Genomic DNA, 23,255 nt, shown 5'->3' with positions numbered 1-23,255 from the left:
ATGCAAAGAGATTGAAATCATCAAAGGAAAAGTCTACCTCAAAGTCCCAGCTACGTGGTGTGTCACATGACAAGCGTAACTGTCCAATTTTACAACAAAGGTATGTGTTGATTAATTCTGTATTTATGTGATAATTTTATTTGTAAATACTGTAAATATGATGATGATGTGTTAATTATCAGATCAAGTATAGATAATCATCATAACAGCGATGACGACACATATGAAGAAGAAATGTCATCTATAGTTGGTACTAATAAAGTTTAATTTTATAAAATTATAGTAGTTGATTGATTGAGAAAGTGGAGTTAATAATTGTCTTTATTATTGCAGGTTCTAACAACATGCTTTAGGATTCAATGTTGTGTCTATTAAGCGGTCATCTCCTACATCATCTCATCTCATGCAATTTAATTTTATTATCCTTAATATTCCAGTTAACTATATCACATATTTTAATTGTTTGATTAGATCTATTGGTCTTTTTCTAAAAGGTAGGATGTTGCTAGTGTGACTTAATTAAGTGTGAGTGTGGAGGATGTTTTTGCAACTGGGGATCTTCAGCAGACCATAAAAATCTTGGCCAACATGAGGCATTGCTTATCAGCTGGTGGTGAGGCAAGTTTTATTTCTTACATGGCTTTAAATGAAGTTGATGCATCATACATATTTGCCTGAATGTTTTTTTTATAAATTTATTAAAAAAAAATTTCCTTACTGCTTATGCTATCTTGACATGCTTCCTATGCTCATGGTGGCTATAGGTTTCTTTTCTGAGAGATGGAATTTGTCAAGCTCGAACATTACACAATACCTGAAGAGATGGATGCTGTCTACAAGAGATGGAACTTGTATTACATAGCTTGATGGGCCTTGCACTTAAATAGGAGACATGGATACTTAATAACAGATAATCTATTCTATGCAATGAATGGTTTTGTTATATTGTTCTTGGAGTAGTTGTAGTTGAGTGTGTACCTCTTATCGGTGGATTCTTCTTTTTTATTTTGTTGGTTTGGCCGTGTTTAATCGATACATGAGTTTGTGTAAATCTGTTGTTCACAAGTGAATGGTTCTGTTATTTTTATAAACATTAAGGGTGTGCCTACATGTCAATACAACCGCAGAGTAGAGTGTAGATTAATTTAGTTTTTTCTTTTGTAGTTCTTTTTTACTTGTTTATCCTCTCTTCATTATGGTGATGCTGAATAAATTGATTACTTTTTTTCTTTTTGGAGACAAAGCATACTTGTAAGCTTGTCTCACTGGAAAAGGAACTACCATTAGTTCATTATCCAATGTTTTCTGTGATAACCAAGGCTTGTATAAAATGGTAGGATATGCATGGTATGAACAATAATTTAGATTCTTTAAGTTGACTTATGGGAAAAAGATAGTGTTTGCAATGAGCCAACACTCAGAAGTCTGTAAGTAGTTACTAATTAGGAATTGCACCACCAAAGGTAAGGTCTTAATTTGCTTTCACTGCCTCAAGTACATTAGTTAGACATTCAGCTCTTAATCTGTCATCAAAACCTAATTCAGTTGTACTCAAATATTAGTCTCTTTGATTAGCTTAGAAGATCACTCCTCTTTCAGCTACAATTTAAAGAAATATGTAGATAATATTGCTTTTAATTACCACAAATTTTGTCACTTATCTGTTGGTGCATGATCCTAATCTAATGTTTAGTAAACTGTTTTTCTTTTTCAGATAACTGTTGACATGAACAAAGTCTGATAATATGTTGTTTCTTGTTGTTTGTTTACTGGTCGACTCTAGAAAATAGGCAAACTTTTGAGTGTGGATCTTTTGTATTTACCAGACATTTGAAACCTGGAATAATCTGTGTTTCTGCTGCTTGTTTTGCAATTAATTTTGTTCGTTTAGGCATGCTCATAGTTGTGTTAGATTTTCTAATCAACTGAAAAAGGTGGTAGTTAATTTCATGGAAATTGTATCTGTAATCTAACTCACACCTCTCTCAAATTAGATCATTATATATTGGTAATTACTCATTGCAACTTGCATAAACAATACCTTGGGTGTTGAAGGAAACAATGCTCTCCTATTTGTTCCTTTTGGCACAAACTCGTTATCAATCTCTCTTTTTTATGAATCTGATGCAACATCGTAAATGTACCTTTTTAGCCCTCTAAAGAAATTTCATCTCCTTTTGTTTCTATCTAAACTCTCCCGGCGGTTAATTTAAGTTAGATTCGTTGAGTTGATCCATTCCACAGAACAATTTAAGTGAGTTGAGTTAATATTTTATTAAGCCATTTTAAGGTGGGTTCAGGTGAATCGACCTGTCTAGACTTGCGATCTGTGTGGATTGGTTCGCGGATTGAAATTTTTTATTTTTTAAAAAAAATTTAAAATTAAAAGAAAAAATTCAATGAATTAGTAGATTTTATCTGTCTAAATCGCAATCTAAATTTAAAATTTTTTTAACATGACCGTTTAAACTATAATTTAAATTTTTTAATATTTTTTATTTTTTAACAGAAAACTATAATCTAAATTGGGTTGGATTGAAAATTTTTCAACCCGCTAAGTTGATGGATCGGTAAGTCCCGTCATATGATGGGTTTTTGATGGATCGATCTGTCCCACTATCGGTTGGCTCATTTGACAACTCTACCACAGAGTTAGGGGTACCCCAGAAATCACTAGGGATCTCATGGTTAACCACTGCAAATTTAGTGTTTGAAATTGGAACAAGGCAGAACCCCTTGCTTTTGAACTATTGAAATTAATGAACCATTGAAATTAATGAACTAAGAATAAAATAACCTCACAAAACGGAATAACTTAATTTGTTATAAAGAATTTTCTTGAATCTCTCGTGGAGTTGAGTTTATAATCTCTCTTTTCATGATGTAATTCTACAATTAACCTAAAAATAAATCTGTTGAAGTTCAATAAGTTCCTCTCAAAGTTCTTGGACACTCCCGAAAGGTCCTACTTTGTTGAGTTGGTTTGTGCTAACCCACATTACAATGTTGGTGTCGCCTTTGCGTTAGCTTGCACCTTCTTCTTTAGCTCTATCGGCCATTTTGCTAGATTCAAGGAAGTTTCCAAACTCGTCAATGGGTATCTTGAAACATTCGTTAACAATGATAAATTATGTTTCTATATTAAACATAGAGATCATTTTCTCTACAAGTAAGTTCTTCTAAAAGCAACCGACCTCTGATACTACTTATTAGATCATCGAAGAGGCAAGAGACAACTTTCATTCAAGTTTGTTCTTATTGGTACAAAATTTGTTATGCAACGAAAACTCTTATAATATCTTTTCATAAGAATAAGAATGAAATTGAAAAGAATTATAACAATGGCGGAGAGTTTACTCATGTGCTAAGAAGCTCTCCATGAGTCCAAAATCATGTCGTGAAGTCTCCTCGCTTGTAGGTCTTTCGTGCATAAAAGATCCTTGCCTTATGAACTTCATTCTGCCTAGCATTTAGTCTCCTCGATATATTAGAATTTCATCTGATTCACTTGGACTTTCACCTCTTCATTTGTAAAATATATCAAGTTTTTTACACTTACTCGCGCTTTAGCCTGGGGCCCCAACAAAGTTGAGGAAGAGTTGCAGCTCAGATTTGCAACAGTCAAAAGAAAAAAATATGAGAGAGAGAGGGAGAGGAATGTAGTCTTTTTTTCATCAACCCAGGGACTATAAAATTTTTGATTCCGCCATTGTAAGATCAATAATACATCATAATATCTAAGGGGGTGTTTGGTTTAAGGTTCCGCAGATGTAAATGTTCAGTTGAGTTCTCAAAATTTGTGCAATGGACATCATATGGGTGTTTGGGTTTAGATGGTGAATGTACATATGGGGTTGGGGTAATGGAAAATTGGGAGTTGGCAAAAAAGACCTATAGAGGTCCTTTTTGCCAACCTGAAAGTTCAAATTACACATCTACCCTTATAAAAAATATATAAGAATTTTTTCAAGTTTTTAGTAAGGGTAAATAAGTAAATAGACATCCAAAATACAACTCAACCTCATATTCACCAAACACTCCATTTACATTTACATTTTCTCAACCTTTTCTCAACCCCAACTATACATTTACATATTTTCAACCCCAACTTTCCGTTGAAAAAATACAACTTAAAACCAAACACCCCCTAAGTATGCATACATTATGCTTCAGATTTAACTATCTATCTTCAGAATTAGTTGGCCAAAATTTGAACACCTGAATTATAAAAAAAAAAACTTCTAAATATTAAAATGATATATCAATTATAAGCTTAAAGCATAATATGTTAGTGCAATGGTTAAAGTATCACATGATATTTTCCATGCAAGAATAAGATATCATATCAACAATTTATTTATTTTTCTCACTTATAAATATAATCATAAATAATAAATATAAACAATTATTTATCAAATTTTACAAATATAATATAACATATATATTTAAAAAAAAAGAAAATGAAGTTCAAAAGACACAAAGTTCGCTCCACCAATCAAATAATAGATAGCATGAAGATGAAACCTCTCATTTTCATGGCCATCTTCTTCCTCACAATCTCTATTTCTCACAAGAGTTGTGAGATCATTGATTGATGATCATGGCGACTCAAAATATCACAAACAAATTTATCAAACAGAATGTCACTTGCTACATCTTCCAAATGACCCCCATCGAAGGTATTTGGGAAAATATCAATCCCTTAAGCTTTGCCGTCCCCGTCTTCATGGTTCAAATCATCTTGATCATCGTCACCACCCGAGTTCTCAACCTTCTACTTCGTCCTTTCCATCAACCCCGTGCAATAGCTGAGATCATTGTAAGTTGTAAAAGGTTCCTCACTATTATCCTTCCTTCTTATTCCAACTTTATTGTAAGATAAAATTAAATTATTTTTTAGTTTATTTTGTTAAAAATAAATACTATACTTAAGGTACTTTTATATATAAAAAAACTTTTTACTAACTTGATCAATATTACTTAATCTAATCAAAATATCAAAAAACAAAATAGCTTTAAATGGATGGTTTTTATTATTTAAACGATTTTGAATAAGTTCATAAAATAATTTTTTATATAATTTTTATGATTTATTTAATAATTACTCGCTACTATATTAGAGTATCTACAATGGATGCTCTAACAGAGTGTTATAACACCCCAATACCATTGTAGAGGGATGTAACACCCCTCCAATTGAATGCATTCAAACAATTGAACGTGTTCAATTAAAAGTGGGGTGGACTAGCCAGAAGGCTGGCCCACCTCACGTGTATTATTTTATTTTATTTTTTTTTAAATTGTAAAATTATTATTTTAAAAGTAAGATTATTATTATTATTATTAATTTTAATATTTTAAAATAATTTTAAAATGTATTAATTTAATATGATATAATTTTAAGATGATTGAGTGAGCGGTGGGACCCATAAATAATGAGTGTTAATGTTAAAAGGAATATGGATAAGAACATCCACAATGAAAGCATTAACGGAGTGTTATAATACCTCATTAGTGTTAAACATCATTGTGGAGGGGTGTGATAACACCCCTCCAGTTGAACGCATTCAAGGGTGGGCCAGCCAAGAGGCTGGCCGATCCTACGTGTATTTTTTTAATTATATTTATTAAAATAGATAGTTTTGATGATTATTTTAAATTTTAAGATGATTGAGTGGACGATGGGATCCATAAATAATGAGTATTAATATTATAACGAGTATGTGATAGTGGACCTCATGTTTTTTAATGAGGTGGAAATTATTATAATGAGAGTGGATTGTGGATGCTCTAAAAGAAATATGTTGTTATAATGAATATATGACAATGGACCCTATGTTTTTTAATGAGACCGAGACTGTTATAATGAGAGTGAGTTGTTCATGCTCTTATAATAAAAGTATTTTTGATATATATATCTTTTTGAAAATTTAAATAATTAGATATGTTTTATTTATTTATTTAAAAAAATGATTACACTTTTTATTTAATCAAAATATAGTATCGTATTTCTGTGACAGGGCGGGATCATTTTGGGGCCCACGATGCTCGGCCGAGTGGATTCCTTCGCGAGCATCTTCTTCCCGTCGAGCAGCCTCCTGACGCTGGAGACGGTGGCTCAGCTCGGCCTCATCTACTTCCTCTTCCTCGTCGGCGTCGAGATGGACAACAAGCTGATCCAGCGGTCGGGGCAGAAGGCCGTCGTGATCGGAGCGGCCGGCGCCGTCCTCACCTTCGGCATCGGCTCGGTCGCCGCCCTCGCTCTCCGGAACTTCTTCTTACGAGGCATGAAGCGAATTTCTTGCCTGCTCTTCCTCGGCGTCTGCAACTCCGTCACCGCCTTCCCCGTCCTCGCCCAGATCCTCGCTAAGACCAAGCTGCTCAACTCCGACATCGGCCGCATCTCCATCGCCGCCGCCCTGGCGAACAACGCCATCATGTGGATCCTCTTCACCCTCACGCTCGGCCTCTCGGAGTTCGACCCGCTGTCGTCCCTCTGGATCACTCTCTCTGGGTTCGCCTTCGTGATCTTCTGCTTCGTCGGCGTCCGGCCGATGATCAACCGGGTGTTGCAGAAGATCCCCGAAGGCCACCTGGTCAGCGACTTCCACGTCTGCCTCCTCCTCAGTTTCATGATGCTCGCCGGAGTGTTGACGGAATCCATAGGCCTCTACTCTGTCACCGGCGCGTTCTTCATCGGCTTCATGATCCCCAACGGCCCCGTCAAGGTGGCGCTGAGCGAGAAGATGCACGACGTCGTCTACGGGATGATGATGCCGCTCTACTGCGTCATCAGTGGGTTGAAGACGGATTTAACGCTCATCGATGCAAAGACCGGACAGATGGCCGCCATGATCATTCTGGTCTCTGTTATCGGCACCGTCGCTAAGGTCGTCGGCATCTTCATCATCTCCGGCATGTACACCATGACGCTGCGCGACGGGCTCACGCTCGGCTTCCTGTTGAACTCCAGAGGCCTCATCGAGTTGCTCATCCTCAACATCGGCCGGCTCAAGAAACTGGTCGACGAGGAGTCGTTCTCCGTGATGGTGGTGGTTTCGGTGGTCATGACGGTGGTGGCGACGCCGGTGGCGTCGTACCTGCAGCGCCCTCTGAGGCGCATCGTCGGCTACAAGCGGCGCAACCTTCAGAGGTCGAAGCCGGACATGGAGCTCCGGGTGCTCGCCTGCGTCCACAACACCCGGAACGTGCCGTCCATCATCACGCTCCTCGACGTCACCTGCCCCACCAAGCGCTCGCCCATCTTCGTCTACGTCGTCCACCTCATCGAGCTCGCCGGCCGCACCTCCACCATGCTCATCGTCCACAACTCCGACCACCTTCACCAGAGGTCGATGGCGGCCTCCGGCCCGCAGGGGCAAGGCAACCACATCTTCCACGCCTTCGACAAGTACGAAAGGCAAACCAGCGGCGTCTCGGTGCAGACGCTGAGCATCATCTCGCCGTACTCGAGCATGCACGAGGACATCTGCAGCCTGGCGGAGGACAAGCACGTCACCATCATCATCATCCCCTTCCACAAGCAGCAGACCGTCGACGGCGGGCTGGAGCCCATCAATCCCTACCTCAAGATCATGAACGAGAACGTCCTCGCCAACTCGCCGTGCTCGGTGGGCATCCTGATCGACCGCGGGCTCAGCAGCCATAGCCGCCAAGCTTCCGAGGACCACCATCTCTCCCACCGCATTGGTCTGCTCTTCTTCGGCGGAACCGACGACAGGGAGGCGCTCGCCTACTGCTGGCGCGCCGTCGAGAACCCCTCCATCGGCCTCACCGTCGTGCGCTTCGTCCCGGTGGATGACTCATCATCACCTCCACCGTCGGCGATCGACGCGCAGGAGGCGAAGCTGGACGACGATTACTTGAACGAGTTCCGAGTGCGGAACGCGAGCAACGACTCGGTGGTGTACGTGGAGCAAGTGACGAGCAGCACCGAGGAGACGGTGGCCGCCATCAGGGCGATGGGGGACACCCACGACCTGTACGTGGTGGGCCGGAGCCAATCGGAGGCGGCGACAGCGCTGACGGCGGGGCTGACGGAGTGGGCGGAGTGCCCCGAGTTGGGCCCCATCGGGGACTTGCTGGCCTCGTCGGACTTCGCCATGTCAGTGTCCGTGTTGATCGTGCATCAGTACGTCGGAACGATACCAGCAGCGCCGCCGGCCGGCGCGCCGGTTGCCAACGACGGCGAGCAGCGGTTCATGAACCACGTCAACCCCAAGGCGTCCTACACAGCGACGACAATAGGTAGATTCAATTAATTAATTAATTAATTAAACAAAAAATTAAATTCTCAGAATTTTTTTTATTATCGATGTTAAAAAAAATTATTATAATTTACTATTTATGTTAAGTTGATCTTAAACATAATTAGATGCATAAGAACAAACCTTGTCAAATTCAAACACTAACTTATAGGGTTTCGGTATCCTTTCGTGTTATCGCAATGCTTACATTGCCAATCTTAGATGTTCTTGTCATCCGAAACCCTAATTCGAGCTGAATCAAATCTCCCCAAGTAGGATTTGAACCTACGACCAGTCAGTTAACAGCCGACCGCTCTACCACTGAGCTATTGAGGAACAACGGAAGATTCAACCTCATAGCATGCAACTCTTGTTCTCAACCCATGAACAATATGAGTCCGAAGCTTCCTTCGTAACTCTCGGAACTTCTTCGTAGTGGCTCTGTTCCATGCCTCATTTCATAGGGAACCTCAAAGTGGTTCTATTTCATTATATTCCATCTATATCCCAATTCCATTCATTCAGGGCTCGAATTTGGAGTGCGATTAGGGCGACGAGCACCGTAGGGTTACACGACTAGGTCTCGGAAACACGAGCTCGACGATTCGATGAAAGTAATGGCAAAAACACCTGAAGAATGTCCATACACAAATTCAAAGGAACTAGAATTAGATTCAATTGCATAGCTTGAGAATCATAATGCTCAAGTAAACACACAAATGGAACTTAAACCTACAAAACTCTTATCATATGATTGAAAGGAACAATAACTCGAGCAATCGCGAAAAAAACTAACAACAAAATCCTCCTGATTTAGTAGAAAAGCTCTTACAAAATTTGTCGCTAAATCGGTAGGAACTAAGGTATCAATTTTATGTATTTGAGCAATCAATTCATGATCCAGATAATGAAGCTTGAGGTCCAATGCCACTGGCTCACCTCTTTGTTTAGTTTTTGGCAGAAGCTCTAATTGCCGAGCTAGCATTGCTAACTTGGTCGCCGGCGGAGTCGGTGGACTCTGTGATACCTGACATCGTTGGCACGATTTGGATATCGTCCCCTACCACCACCTCTGCCTCCGAAGTCAGCTTTAGTATCAAAGTCCCTTCTGCCGTAGCCGCGACCGCCACCGTAAAAATACCCACCTCTTCCGTCGAATCTGCCTCGGCTACCAACTGGAAAAATCAAATTTTAGATGACTAAGTATCTAGATATTGTTCAAGGGTGTATACGACACTTGCCTCGTGAACCCGTAGTCCTCTTTTCTTCGATGTAAGTTTCGCGGCCACCGATCATCACAGGCGAGGCCTACGTTTGAAGAAAACAAACTTAAGTAGGAAGAAATTCAGGAAACCTTCCATCAGTTTCACTTGTGACAGGAAACTGTCAAGTTGAAATACAAGTGCAAAAATTACAGCTCTACGTTTCGTAACAAAAATTCCAAGTTCTGATTTTACGACAATGCATCACATAAATTCGCATTTTGTGACAATCGACAAACCATTGAAGACAAGAAAACCTCTATAGTAGCCAATAAGCATCAAAAGAATGCCAAGTGTCAGGTTATTCAGATTTAAGTATGGAGTATCAAACATCGATGTGGATCCAAGTGCTCGAGAAGGATGTTCTAAAAAGTACACATGATCAGAATGGGTCTAGTGTTGGCTCGACATGTTAATGTGCGATATGGGCACGGAGGGTACAAGAAGAGTCGAGTCCAAATATCAGAGATCAGATGTTAAAGAGAAACAAAAGTAGCATAACATAAATTAATATGAAAAAAATACACCAAGATATTCAATAATATAGCAAATGCAAACTAAATCATCCAATCGATTCAGGAGCTCAAAATGAACTTCAACAAAACAATAGGCAACCTAAATCCAATCTAATTCAATTTGGATAAATTCCTTGATTTAGATTTGGAAGTTCGATTTCGATATTGCATGGATCAAACATCAATCTAATTCAACTACAGCCCCACTCTAAGTTTTAGCAGCACCCGATGAATAAATAAGACTGAGTAATGTCATAGAAGTACCTCTAGTGCTTTCTGGACAGAACTTGCAGCCTCAAACTCTACAAATCCATAACATAAACCTTGCAGCTATGGACAAAATCGAAATGTATACTTCTGTATTAGGTCAAACAAAATCAGAAATTAAATAGTGATCATCGGCTCTAAAGAAAAACAAACCTTGTGACTTCTAACTTGTATTCCATCAGGCTTAATTGGACCAAATTTCTTGAACTCCTGTTCAAGTTGCTCAGGTGTTGCATCCAATGGCAAACTTTTCACAAATATGGAATGTCCATCAGCTAAAAAGAAAAAAAAAAATCATAGAGTATAAACACCAAGAAAAATATCTAAAGTTACTGACAAGAGGAAATTTAATCGTTGTCACCTTCTGCCTCAATAACATTGCTTCTTTCTGCAGTACTAGAATTGGTAGTAGGAACATCAGTTGCAGGAGCTGCTGAAGGAGGAGGGGCCGGTGCTGGTTCTGCTTTAACTGTTGCTTGCCTATGCGGAATCCGTGCTGGAACTGATGTAGCAACACTATCTTTCATAACCTTTACCTGCATCCACACTCTATATCCTTAAAAGTGGAATGTCAAAATACAGGTAAGCTAACAGGAATTTAGATCTATACTTTGTTTGAGACTTTTGATTGATAGAAACAATGTGAACCAAAATAGTGATAATAAAAAAATGGTTATTCAACATTATATATTCCTTTTTTTCAATAGGTACGCTTTAGGGAAATTTATTATCCTTAATAATTTTACAATTACAACTATAGAGATTGCATATCATAATTAAGTCTACCATATATTGTACAATTACAACCATATGACTCCTCTGAAGCTGGTTAAAATATATGGAAAAGGAAAAACTTAATGTAATAAATCTATTTACTAATTAATCGTGTAAATAGTATCTTCTTTTACAGCAATTGTGCCTAATTGATATACCAGATCCAGATTCTTCTCGCTTCCTTGGTATTCTTTAATTGTACTTATATCAGATATCATGCAATGGCTTATACTATAGCTTATACTTTTCCTTTCTATTCAATTGCTGATTTTTTCTTAAAAAAAATTCAGAAGTATGTTGCCCTAATTTTAAAACTAATGCAAAAGTACGCTGTCCTCCAGCAGTCCACCTCATATAACATCAAATGAAGCAAGTGTGATGCCCACAAAAATCAAGTGTCGAACAACCAATTATAGTGTCAATCATTGGAAATGTATCACTACCCATGGGCACAAAGGGCTTGATGTGTTGCTTCCTTAGGTGGAAGTGAGCATCCTTAGTTAATTGAGGTGGGGTTCACAATGACTGATTTAGATTGATGACAAGCAAGCAACAACTACAGGCAATGGTTTCGGCAGTAGTTGTTGAGCAACAATGGTAGTCACTAGTTTCACAAATTACCAATTAGCTTTTATGAACTATCACAAAAGTTGATTATTAAAGAGTACTATGCAACAAAAAAATACCTATAAATCTGTTTATTTAGTTTACTTCATGTGAGAAATGTGCTAGAAAAATGTCAGCTATATAAATAAGTTTAATGATACAAAATGAATGGTGAAATTACTAGATAAATAAAATCAAAAATTAAAATATTTAAAAGCAAATTAGTGTAACTCCAACAGAAGACAATAAGCCGAATAAATTGAGACAGTACAGATATGAGCAAAGACTATTAATAGACTCTATAACTATAATAATTGAATTAGAGTAGAAGGTACAATGGGTTGAGAGAAATCAAAGAAAACTTTAGCTAATGTAATAAAAATGATTCATTTAATTTGAATATTGCTAGTAATAAAGCCTTCCAAAGTGCTCAATTAAAGAATAAGATTCATATGGCTGCCAAATAGTTAGGGCACGCTTAATATAAAATGAATAGCAAACATCAAATCAATGTAACAAAAAGAATCAATGAATGATTGTACAGAGACTTGAATTAACGCTATGACAAAAAGAATAAACAACAAAAAATTGAACTTATATAGTACTCACAATGGAAGCATATGATTTCTTTGGCATGTCTCCTCGGGCAGCAACAGGACTTGGTTCAGCCACCATCACTGGAGTAATAGTTGGAACTTTGTTAATCACATCAGCTGTAGGTTCTTCATCTTCAATGACAAGGCCATTTTCTGAAGGCTTATAGAGTTCCTCCTCATTTGAAACCTCATCATCTACCGAGACAGTTTGATCTAGAGCATGCTCCTCTTGTTGCGGGGGAAGAGCTGCAGGTCAAAAGCAACGGCTTCATATTTTTTGAATCCAACAATAAAACCTATGGCACGACTGGCGGGTTATCAAGACAGACCTTCCTCTCCAGCATGCGGTTCGGCATTACAATTCGCCAGGCCCTGGCTTACCTGCTGGTGTTCAACCTCTTCCACGAATCTGAATATGTCATTCAACACAAAGAAACCTATATCCTGGGGAGCAAGGAAGAAAGACTGGATGAAGCTTCTCTTGACATTGTCCTCCCCTATCAGATACCCAGTCACAAGCACAGTCACCCCGCGGCCAAGAGTTTCTTGCGAGTCCACGGTCTTCATCTCAGCTCTAACATGACCAATCGACAACAATACCTTCTGGTTGATCGCCTGCATCCCGTCCCACAATAAATTCAAGAGGGGAAAAAAACCAACTTCTTGGTTGCTCACCTCACTGGGGGTGACCAAAATCATGCCACCATGGTCATCTGGTCGGCCAAGCTTGCTGCTTTCCTGGTAGAATCGATGCACCATATCAGGCGAGTGCTGGAGAATATTATAGTACTGATCGACGAACGCCCTGCCCACCTGAATCACCAGCCATCATGTCAGACGACCGCACCAACAAAAAGCAATGCTAAAAAAAACATCAAAAGAGAAAGAAAGAGGGAGACGAGTTCGCTACCACTTCGGCGGACAGCGGAGATCTTTCAACGCCGGACGGCTGGGCTGCCATTTGGCCTCGCTCGCCGGTGGCCGTCGGCCTCCCTCTTCTAGGGTTTGGGTTCGATGCGCCATTAGCGAGGAAATGTTATTTACGATCATGCCCCTTTATGCCACGTGTAACCATCTCTGCTAAATCGGCAAATATATATATTTATTTCCTCATTTAGAAATAGCCACGGTGGAATGTCCTACGTGGCAAGTGGGTCCCACCATCTCTTGGGCCAATAGCAAGGCGGAGCCACAAGATTGCGTCCCTTATCGCCGCAACAGCTCACGAACGCCACAAAGCTGCGGAGCTGAGCGAAATGCCAACCTCAACGACCTCCACTCCATCTCCTCCTCTGCTCCATGGCGTCCCTACCTTCTCTCGCCGTCGGCGGCGCCACCCTCCACAGGCTCGACTCCGACCCCCGGAAGCTCCTCCCGGCGTCCGCCGTCCCTCTAGAAAAGGTACCGCTCATCTCCTCCTCCCCGGCACAAAAACATTCTAATTCCGACGATTTGGGGATAAAGATTTCATTTTGATGCAGAAATTGGCTTACCAGAGAAGCCCTCCGGCGGCGGATGGTGTCCTGGAGGCCTCGGCGCCGCCTCTCGACGCGCAGGAAGCTCTCGCTCTGCTGAGAGATCGGACCGCCGTCGAGTCCGCCTTCTACGTTCCCCTTCTGCAGCGGTGCGTCGAGACCAAGTCACTTCCCGACGCCGTCGTCGTCCATGCTCACATTATGAAGACCGGCTTCCATCAAGAGGCCTTTCTGTCGACGTCCCTCGTCAATTTGTACATGAAATGTGGCGCCACGGAATCCGCTCTCAAGGTGTTTGTCAAATTGCCCCGCAGAAATGTCGTCGCTTGGACGGCGATGATCACCGGCTACGTTCACAATTCTCAGCCCGCTAACGCGATCGGAGTGTTTCTTCACTTACTTGAATCGGGGTGCTTTCCGACGCACTTCACGATTGGAGCTGTTCTGAGCGCATGCTGCGCTCTCAATTCGATCGAGATCGGTAAACAAGTTCATGGCTATGTGATTAAGTATGGGGCTGAATCTGAAACAAGCATGGGCAACTCACTTTGCAGCTTGTATTCCAAATGCGGAAGCTTTGATTCTTGTTTGAAAGTGTTTGAAAGAATTCCCAACAAGAATGTGATTTCTTGGACCACGGCCATCTCATCTTGCGGTGACAATGGTGATCCAGAATTGGGTCTGAGTATCTTCGCCGATATGCTCTCCGAAAAGGTCGAGCCAAATGAGTATACTCTGACGAGCGCATTGAGCTTGTGCTGCATGGTTCGGGATCTCGGTCTGGGGAAGCAAATTCACTCTTTCTGCATCAAATTTGGATGTGAGCAGCAGCTTCCTGTGAAGAATTCAACCATCTACTTGTATCTGAAATGCGGCAAGATCGATGAGGCAAGAAGATTGTTCGACGAAATGGATAGTGTTAGTCTGATCACTTGGAATGCAATGATTGCAGGCCATGCTCAGAGGATGAATTGGGCAAAAGATGATGTCGAATCCAAACTCAGTGGCTTTGAGGCACTTAAAGTGTTCCATAAACTCAATCGGTCAGGGATGAAGCCGGATCTCTTTAGCTTTTCGAGCATTCTAACCGTTTGCAGCGGCCTTCTGGCCTTAGAGCAAGGAGAGCAGATTCATGCTCAGACCGTCAAGACCGGCTATTTGTCTGATGTCGTCGTGAGCAGTGCATTACTAAACATGTACAACAAATGTGGTTGCATTGAGGATGCAATCAGAGCATTTTTGGAGATGCCCACAAGGACCTTGATATCTTGGACTTCTATGCTCACTGGCTACTCACAGCACGGCCGTCCTAAGGAAGCAATTCAACTATTCGAGGACATGAGGTCGGCCGGTGTAAGGCCTAACCAAGTCACCTTCGTCGGCGTGCTATCTGCCTGTAGCCACGCCGGCATGATCAATGAGGCTGAGTATTATTTTGACATGATGACAAACGAGTATGGCATCAAGCCTGTTGTGGACCATTATGCTTGCATGATCGATATGTTTGTCAGGCAAGGCAGGTTGGAGGATGCTTTTGCATTCGTAGACAAGATGGATTTTCAACCAAATGAGATCATTTGGTCAATTCTGATCGCCGGGTGTCGAAGCCACGGCAACAAGGACCTAGGATTTTATGCTGCAGACAAGTTGCTGGAGATCAAACCTAAAGGGATTGAGACATATGTGTTGCTACTGAACATGTACATATCGGCAGAGAGGTGGCAGGATGTTGCTAAAGTGAGAAAGCTGATGAATGATGAGAACATCGGAATCATACGAGATCGAAGCTGGATTAGCATCAAAGGTGAAGCTTCTGTCTTCCGAGCCAACGACAAATCACACCCTCAAAGTGCCGAGATGTACAAGCTCTTGGAGAATTTGCTTCACAAAGCAACAAGCTTGGGGTATGTTCCTTACAAAAGTGTTGAGTTTTCAGTCAAGGAGGATGAAGAAAGCTCAATTGGCTCTTCCATCAAGCACCATAGCGAAAGATTGGCCATCGTCTTCGGTATGATCAATACGACCGAAGGTGCAACTGTAAGAGTTGTCAAGAACATCACAATGTGCAGGGACTGCCATAATTCAGTGAAGTTCTTTTCTACAATAACCAAAAGAGAAATCATTGTGAGGGATAGCAAGAGACTTCACCGGTTTACCGACGGCAAATGCTCGTGTGGAGATTTCGGTGCTTTCCTATGATACTAATGGCAAAAGTTCTCATTTTGATACTAGAAACTCCATACTTCCTACCGATTGAAACTTCGATATGTACCCCTTGTTCTTGAGGTTATGTAAATTGTGATTGATTTGCGAAGATGCCGGCCCTGAAATTCTTTTACCTGATCTTGTAACTTCAGTTTACTATGGTGGAATTTGTAGATTGAGCTCCAAGTGGATGTCTTCAAGATTGAGAAAACAATTGTGATGTGTTTGTATTCCAAGTCCCTTAATGTCCTTACTTTAAGCTACCTTGAATGTGTTTACTTGGACAGATATAACAGAGGAGAAAGGAAAGAAAATAAACAAAATGAGAGAGAGAGAGAGAGAGATTTGGTTTATTTGCTTGGAGGGAAAAGGGGGAAAAGTGAGTGAGTAAACATAACTATCTATGAAGTTTGCATATTGCATAAACATGATTAAGTATATTTAATTGTTTCTCTAAATCTCTGTCTAAATCTACAAGATAATAAAATAAAATAATTTATTTCTTTTCTTTTCATTGGAACTTTCTCCAAGTAAACACATGATAAACATATCATAGCTTTCAGGACCTGGTTGATTTAGTTACTATAAGACAGACTTGTTGAAGTGGACAAAAATTGAATCTCTACGAAGCCGAGACAATGTTCTTCCCCGTAGTGGTCAACTGCAGCTTCTCGATTTACCTCTTCACAAATGATTGTGGAACCGACCGTGTGGGATTGTTGGGGTGGCGGATTCCACCTTTTACTGAAATGATAAATATATCATAAATATTTAAGACAAATAATGTGCATAACTTAACAATTTATTAACTAGCTAAACAACATTGTACTTTATAAACAAAATTATAATTTTAAAATCTTATAATAATTACTAATTTTATTAATTTTATTTTTTAATGATAATTCAAGTGTTTAAGTTCGTCAGTCGAACTAATTTTAGAGGTGTCTAAGGTCACCTTCTAGTTTATTTATTGAGTAAATTTAAAGTAGTAGTTTTTTTCTCATAATTTACCTATTGGATAAATTCAGAGCACAAATTTATGTACACTCAAAAGTCGATCTTCAACATATTCATCCTATTTAATATTTGAATCAAGATCTTGTTATTGTTACTACGAGTGCTTTATCACATTCCATTAACACTTTTTTTTTTATAATTAAGGTATTCAAACCCTTATAGACCCCTAGTTCGTCCACCCAATAAATTCGAAAGTGCAATATCTCAGTTGATATTCAAACTGTGAATACTTCAGGAAAAGGTAGAATCTGTTACCTCAACAACTTCACACAGTCGGTCCTACGATCATATATAAGGAGATAAATTGAAAAGTTACAATTGATTACTAGGAGTCTAGGGGAGAAAATTGTAACTACTTGATTAAACTGTCTAAATGCCATTAACTTCATTTGATGGAATGGCATAATGAATCATCAAACCCTAATAAAATATTATCAGCATGTTTATTTGATTAATAAAATGATTAAGAGTTGGAAATTTTTAAAGGGCATTTATGTTTACAAAAATCGTTAGAATATTTTAAAAAGTGTTAATTTACTATTTCTTTTAAAATTTCTAAAACTAATTTTTTTAGAGATAAAAATATTTTTGAAAAATTATATCTAAAATTTGTATGCCTAAATATAATTGACACAAATTAAATTCAAGGTAATCGTCTGAGAACTTGTGTTGGATATGAGCTCATAAGTATAATTAAGCTTTAATCGTGCTCGATAAGCTAAATCGATCGATTCGATCCAATCCGATCCGATCGGATCCGATTCACCCCTCCAAAACTACTAGGGATTCCAATTAAATTTGTACCGTTGATCATGAAATCAACGCATGGCTGCCACGGAATCCTACGGCTGGGATTAATTGCTATATTATCAAAATACCGGGCGATGCATAGGCGATATTTCCGCGATGATTACTATAAATAGGACATGAAGGGAAGCCCTGAGAGGAACTTGTGATCTCCGGACTCCAGATCGAGCATTGGCTCCGAGAGCGCGGCGAGCCGGCGACGGCGCCATCGGCGATCTACTTGGCGATAGAACTTTCTTTGAGGTTTTAGGAGGTTTTTTGGATATACCATGGCGCTTTCGAAGCTTACAATCGTCCTTGGAGCAGGTACTCTTTTTTCATCTATATCTCTCATCAGCGGGGTTCTCCGTGTCTCTCATTGGATTAACGCGAGAATTTGGCCTTGGCCCAGAGGAGGATCATAATGGGTGAATTCTTAACGACGACGAATGTAATAGCATACTTAAAGTAGCATTTTTTGGTAGCAAGAACAAGAGTATTCTTAAAAAAACATTTTTATGGGGATGATTTTAGTAGGAAGAACTTAATATATCAGTTAAAGTGGACATTTTTTTCTTCCTTTTTTACTTTAAAGCTTGTTCATTGAAAAGGTTTGCTGAAGTTGTTTCTGCAGATATTACAGTGTGTTGTTTCAGTGCGTTATGCAGTAAGAGTAGCATTGCAAATTCCATGCATTACTCAATAGGTCTTCATACATAAGTTGATTGTAAATAGAATAAGATCAATTTGTTTCTCTTGCGTGTGAGAGGTATATATGTACATCTATGCTTCATCTTAAGGGCGAGTGTTAGAGGTATTATTAGATTAATAGGGCTATTGGTCAAGAGGAACTAGTCCTACACTAGTAGTTCCAGATTTAGAGTTTTATCATGAGATTATATATATCCAATTCCCCAATTCCTACGATATGAATTGGTTGTTTTGCAGGTATAATTGGGTCTGTGCTCTCAAAGAATGGGCAATTACCTGATGTTACAAGACTTTTTTCTGGTGCTTTTAAGGTAATCCTCCAAACTCTACTCTATTTGGAACAGTGACCAGCTCGTCCTTGTCTAACTATTTGTATTTTTTTTTTTCTAACAGATTGTCACAATGCTTTCGCAACAAGATAAAAATGGCACCCGATCCACAAGCAAGACACAATCAGATTTTCTGTTAGCTGAGGTTAATATGCCACGCTTATAGTGTCACTAGATCATGTTTGTAGTTATAAGCACTTCCAGTGTTGCAACTTGCATAATTCTCAGTTATATCTGTATGTTGGATTTTGGTCCTTGAAGGTAAACAATTAATGCTTGAAAGTTGAATGGAAATTTTACCACAGTCCCACCCTAAATACTATATAACATGCAGTGAAACAATCACTATGGGTGACAAATTCATTCTATCTAACTTGGAACATTAGCAATGTAAAATGGTTGTAGTGTAGCTATTTGGTTAGGAAATCCAAAATTACATTGGGATCATTTGCAGAATCACTATCATGGATCATCCTCATATTCAGATGTCCTTTGAATGAACGAAATAGGATTTCAATTATTTGAAGACATCTGTGCATTTGGCTGCCCTTTCTAATTGATAAAATTTCTAAGTTGGTTGAGTTGTCCTTTTTTCAGTACATGGAAAGAGTATTGCGAAGTAGGAAAAAAATATTATCTACAGATTAGAAGTTGCTTTAAACTTTGCCTTTAAGGGAAACCAATTACAAAAGATACGCTGTAATGCAATTGATACGAGAAATAAAAGAACATGAATGAGTAGCCTAGAGTTCATTTCATAGCAATGCTCATATTGCTCTTTCCGGCCGCAATTGTTGTAATTTGATTCGATCTTGGCATCGGCTTATCGTTCAAAATTGTGAATTTCAGGAGTTGGAGGGACTCACAAGCACAGTCAAACAAAGGGGCCCAAAATCAACTACAACCACCACCGAAGACGCCCCGAAAGCTTCGAATGGAACTACCACACGACACAACGATACTTCAAAATCGACTACGACTACTAAAGATACTCTTAAAGCTTCAAATGGAACTACTACACAACACCACGATGCATCAAAATCAACTATGACCATTGAAAATGCTCCTAAAGCTTCATATGGAACTATCACACAACGTCGTGATACCGCACAACCTTCTGTTCGCTCTTCGTGGAAGTTCCCCGGTATCAATATGTTCTTGCATAAGGCCTAAGTTTGACTAATTAGCTAGTAGTCATGTGAACAAGGATGCCATACATCATCTTTAACTAACCTTGCACTTTTGTAAATTCTTATTACTTGTGTCATAAGTAGGGTGATTATTTCATTTAGATTGATAAATTTTTAAAACCAAAATTATTAAATATATGGTCTTAAATTCATTACAAAAACTATATTTGTAAAAGTAATAGTTTTTCTATTATTTGTAAAAATAGCTTCTTCTTTTTTTAAATGACTCAAGGACAGATTTTAAATTCATTACAAAAACTATATTTTAAAATTATTTAGTCTGTTAACAAATTTGATGATACAACTTATTTGCTCGTTTAGGAAGCTTCTTTATCTAGTTATAGATATTTTTTATGAATAATTTATAATGCTTCTTCATGAACATAAACATTAAGAGCTATATATATATATATATATATATTTATTATATTTAACATAATAAATTATTTAAATTTATTTATAAATAAAATATATTTTAAACAAACATAAATAAATTTTTATCAAATTAAATATTCCTAACACGATGAAATAGCAGAAGTAACTTAACTATATTATAAGAAATTTTAATCAAAATTATTATAATATAAAATAATATCAAAATTATTTTAATAGTATATTAATTTTGAATAAATTGGATCATTTCTAATCATATTAATATTAATATTTAACTCCTTGGACAAACCGACTAAACAGTATACTAAGTATTCATAAATAAAATTTTAATTATGATATATTATAAGATATTATTTTTAATAGAATAAAAAATTTGAGACGTTGATTATAAGAAATTGCTCGCACTTTTAAATTTATCCAATTAAGAGGAAGATCGTAGTCTTTAGGACTAATTGAGTTCGAAGTTGATACCTAATTATTAAAAAATAATAATATTATTAAAAATATATATAAGATAGTTTTAAGTATTTTTTTTAAAAAAAAATAGAATAACGATAATGAAAATAAAGGATTTTTTTAAAAAATATTATTATTGATAATTATTATTACTAAATTGAAGGTAACTCACTTTCTGTCGTACAGGCGTTTCCTCATGCAAGTCCGCGCCGGCCTTCTCCCACTCTACGCCGCCCACCTCCGCCTCTTCTCCACCGACCTTGCCCTTCTCCCCTCCGCGCTCTCGCTCCGCCTCCCTCCCGACCCCTTCGCTCTCCCCGCCGCCATCAACGCCTGCGCCGCGCTCCCCAGCTCCCTGCCCGTCGGACGCCAACTCCACGCCATCTCCCTCGTCGCCGGAATCTCCGCCGACCCCTTCATCGCCACCGCGTTAGTCCATATGTACCTCAAGTGCGCCGCATTGGCCGACGCCCACCGGGTGTTCGACGAAATGCCGCAGAGGAGCGTCGCAGTGTGGAGCGCCATGATCGCCGGAAGCGCCGCCCGTGGACGTGCCGGTGAGGCTTTACAGTTGCTCGACCAGATGCGTTCTTCCGGTACCCAACCCAATCTCATCACCTTCAATGGATTGCTCGTGGGATTGAACCGCAGCGGGCGCCCTGACAAGACGCTGCCTTTGCTGCAGAGAATGCACTCCGAGGGCTTCGAACTCGACTCGGTCGCCGTTTCGAGCGCCCTCTCGGCCGCCAGCGACCTGGAGGACGTCACCGCCGGCTGCCAAATTCACGGGTACGTGAGCAAGACGGGGCTCGAAGCCTACGCCTCCGCGGCAAGCGCTCTCCTCGACATGTATGGCAAATGCAGCCACGCCGAGGAAATGCTCCGCGTGTTCGATGCGTTGGCCTCGCCGGACGTGGCTTCCCGCAGCGCTCTTCTCGCCGGGCTCTCGAGGAACGGCCGCGTCGACGATGCCTTGGCGGCGTTCGCCGAGTTCCGAGCGCAAGGCGCGGAGCTCAATGTAGTGTGCTGGAACTCAATGCTGGCTTGCTGCTCGCAGAACGGGAAGGACATGGAAGCTCTGCAGCTCTTTAGGCAGATGCAGAGCGCCGGGGAGGAGCCGAACTCAGTGACGATCCCATGCCTGCTACCTGCTTGTGGAAATGTCGCAGCCTTAATGCACGGCAAATCTGCTCATTGTTTCTCCCTCCGCAAAGGCATCATTGTGGACGTGTACGTGGGCAGTTCCCTGGTCGATATGTATGCCAAGTGCGGCCGAATTGCTGATGCTCGGCTCGTGTTCGATGCAATGCCGATAAGGAATGTCGTCTCTTGGAACGCGATCATCGGAGGGTATGCGATGCACGGGCTGGCGAACGATGCGATCGAGATGTTCGTTTCGATGAAGAGGCACCGGCAGAAGCCGGACGCTGTGACCTTCGTCTGCGTGCTCTCCGCTTGTAGCCATGCTGGGCTATCGGAGAAGGGAGATCGCTTGTTCGACGAAATGCACAATGAGCATGGGATCGATGCTGCCGTTGCGCATTACGCGTGCATGGTGAGCTTGCTTGGTCGCGCAGGGCGGTTGGATGAGGCTTATGAGCTGATAAGGAAGATGCAGAATGAAACAGACAGTTGTGTGTGGGGTGCATTGCTCGGTGCTTGTAGGGTTCATGGCAATGTTGCACTTGCAAAGGTCGCGGCGAAGAGACTATTCGAGTTGGAGCCTACGAATGCCGGAAATTATGTGCTGCTTTCAAACATCTATGCGGCCAAAGGAATGCTCGATGAAGTCGAAAGGGTGAGGGAGATGATGAAGGCGATGGGCGTGAAGAAGAACCCGGGATGTAGTTGGATTGAGATAAGAAACAAGGTGCATATGCTGCTAGCTGGTGACAAGTCTCATCCCCAAATGAGCCACATTAGTGAGAAGTTGGAGAAGCTCAGTGTGGAGATGAAGAGACTAGGTTATCGCCCGAGCACCGACTTCGTCTTCCAGGATGTCGAGGAGCAAGACAAAGAGCACATTCTGTGCGGGCATAGTGAGAAGTTGGCAGTGGCATTAGGACTCGTAAGCACTCCCGCGGGGACTTCACTTCGAGTGATAAAAAATCTCCGCATCTGCGGAGATTGCCATGCCACAATAAAATTTATCTCCATGGTTGAGGAGAGGGAGATACTTGTGAGAGATACAAATCGGTATCATCAGTTCAAGGGTGGAAGTTGCTCTTGTGGTGACTATTGGTGAGCATTGCGGAAACTCTTATGACCGACCGACTAACTTCTAAGTTTTGATGCCCTAATGTTGAGCTTTTCTGCTACCATTTGTTGCCAAGTTACACTACTGGAGTAAGTATGGTTATAAAGACAGTTCTGTGCTAGTGGACAAGTGAAATATGGAACATGTGC

At 40.3% G+C, this 23,255-nt stretch overlaps 5 protein-coding genes and 1 non-coding gene across 7 annotated transcripts in view; 4 read left to right on the top strand and 2 right to left on the bottom strand.

Moving 5' to 3' along the window:
* The window catches only part of LOC141825054 (protein FAR1-RELATED SEQUENCE 5-like), a gene marked incomplete in the record, with an annotated part of 4,214 nt that extends 3,093 nt beyond the window's left edge, over positions 1 to 1,121 (top strand). Inside the window, 5 exon segments of the mRNA XM_074712427.1 lie at positions 1 to 100; positions 183 to 250; positions 334 to 378; positions 495 to 618; positions 765 to 1,121. Coding sequence (XP_074568528.1) covers positions 1 to 100; positions 183 to 250; positions 334 to 353 — 188 coding nt within the window.
* A 3,542-nt stretch (positions 1,122 to 4,663) lies between these two features.
* LOC141823659 (cation/H(+) antiporter 15-like) lies at positions 4,664 to 8,282 on the top strand. Its single transcript, XM_074710935.1, has 2 exons — positions 4,664 to 4,819; positions 6,021 to 8,282. The coding sequence occupies exons 1-2, from the start codon at positions 4,664 to 4,666 to the stop codon at positions 8,280 to 8,282; spliced, it is 2,418 nt and encodes an 805-aa protein (XP_074567036.1).
* A 249-nt stretch (positions 8,283 to 8,531) lies between these two features.
* Positions 8,532 to 8,603, bottom strand: TRNAN-GUU (transfer RNA asparagine (anticodon GUU)). The gene has a single exon. It is a non-coding gene; the product is annotated as a tRNA-Asn (tRNA).
* Positions 8,604 to 8,751: 148 nt separating this feature from the next.
* On the bottom strand, positions 8,752 to 13,275 carry LOC141824395 (nuclear transport factor 2-like). Of its 2 annotated transcripts, XM_074711680.1 has the most exons (10): positions 13,198 to 13,275; positions 12,963 to 13,100; positions 12,617 to 12,902; positions 12,301 to 12,533; positions 10,673 to 10,847; positions 10,465 to 10,586; positions 10,309 to 10,374; positions 9,509 to 9,575; positions 9,207 to 9,442; positions 8,752 to 8,897 (listed from the first exon to the last, which is right to left on the bottom strand). In XM_074711680.1, the coding sequence occupies exons 1-9, from the start codon at positions 13,246 to 13,248 to the stop codon at positions 9,255 to 9,257; spliced, it is 1,326 nt and encodes a 441-aa protein (XP_074567781.1). In that variant the 5' UTR covers positions 13,249 to 13,275; the 3' UTR covers positions 8,752 to 8,897; positions 9,207 to 9,254. The 2 variants fall into 2 exon arrangements, with proteins under 2 accessions (XP_074567781.1, XP_074567780.1); XM_074711679.1 differs by lacking the exon at positions 8,752 to 8,897 and having other exon boundaries at positions 8,920 to 9,442.
* Positions 13,276 to 13,586: 311 nt separating this feature from the next.
* On the top strand, positions 13,587 to 16,203 carry LOC141825459 (putative pentatricopeptide repeat-containing protein At3g13770, mitochondrial). Its single transcript, XM_074712844.1, has 2 exons — positions 13,587 to 13,688; positions 13,769 to 16,203. Exons 1-2 carry the CDS (start codon positions 13,587 to 13,589, stop codon positions 15,959 to 15,961), a joined length of 2,295 nt encoding a protein of 764 aa, XP_074568945.1. The 3' UTR covers positions 15,962 to 16,203.
* A 4,842-nt stretch (positions 16,204 to 21,045) lies between these two features.
* On the top strand, positions 21,046 to 23,239 carry LOC141823658 (pentatricopeptide repeat-containing protein At1g20230-like). Its single transcript, XM_074710934.1, has one exon. The coding sequence runs from the start codon at positions 21,046 to 21,048 to the stop codon at positions 23,092 to 23,094; it is 2,049 nt and encodes a 682-aa protein (XP_074567035.1). The 3' UTR covers positions 23,095 to 23,239.
* The last annotated feature ends 16 nt before the right edge of the window (positions 23,240 to 23,255 follow it).

Source organism: Curcuma longa, chromosome 3, assembly GCF_044706935.1.
Source record: "Curcuma longa cultivar G26 ecotype Majalengka, Jawa Barat chromosome 3, ITB_CL_G26_1.1, whole genome shotgun sequence".
NCBI lineage: Eukaryota > Viridiplantae > Streptophyta > Magnoliopsida > Zingiberales > Zingiberaceae > Curcuma > Curcuma longa.
Note: the sequence above shows the minus strand (reverse complement) of the source record. Positions and strands in the feature narration are given on the sequence as shown.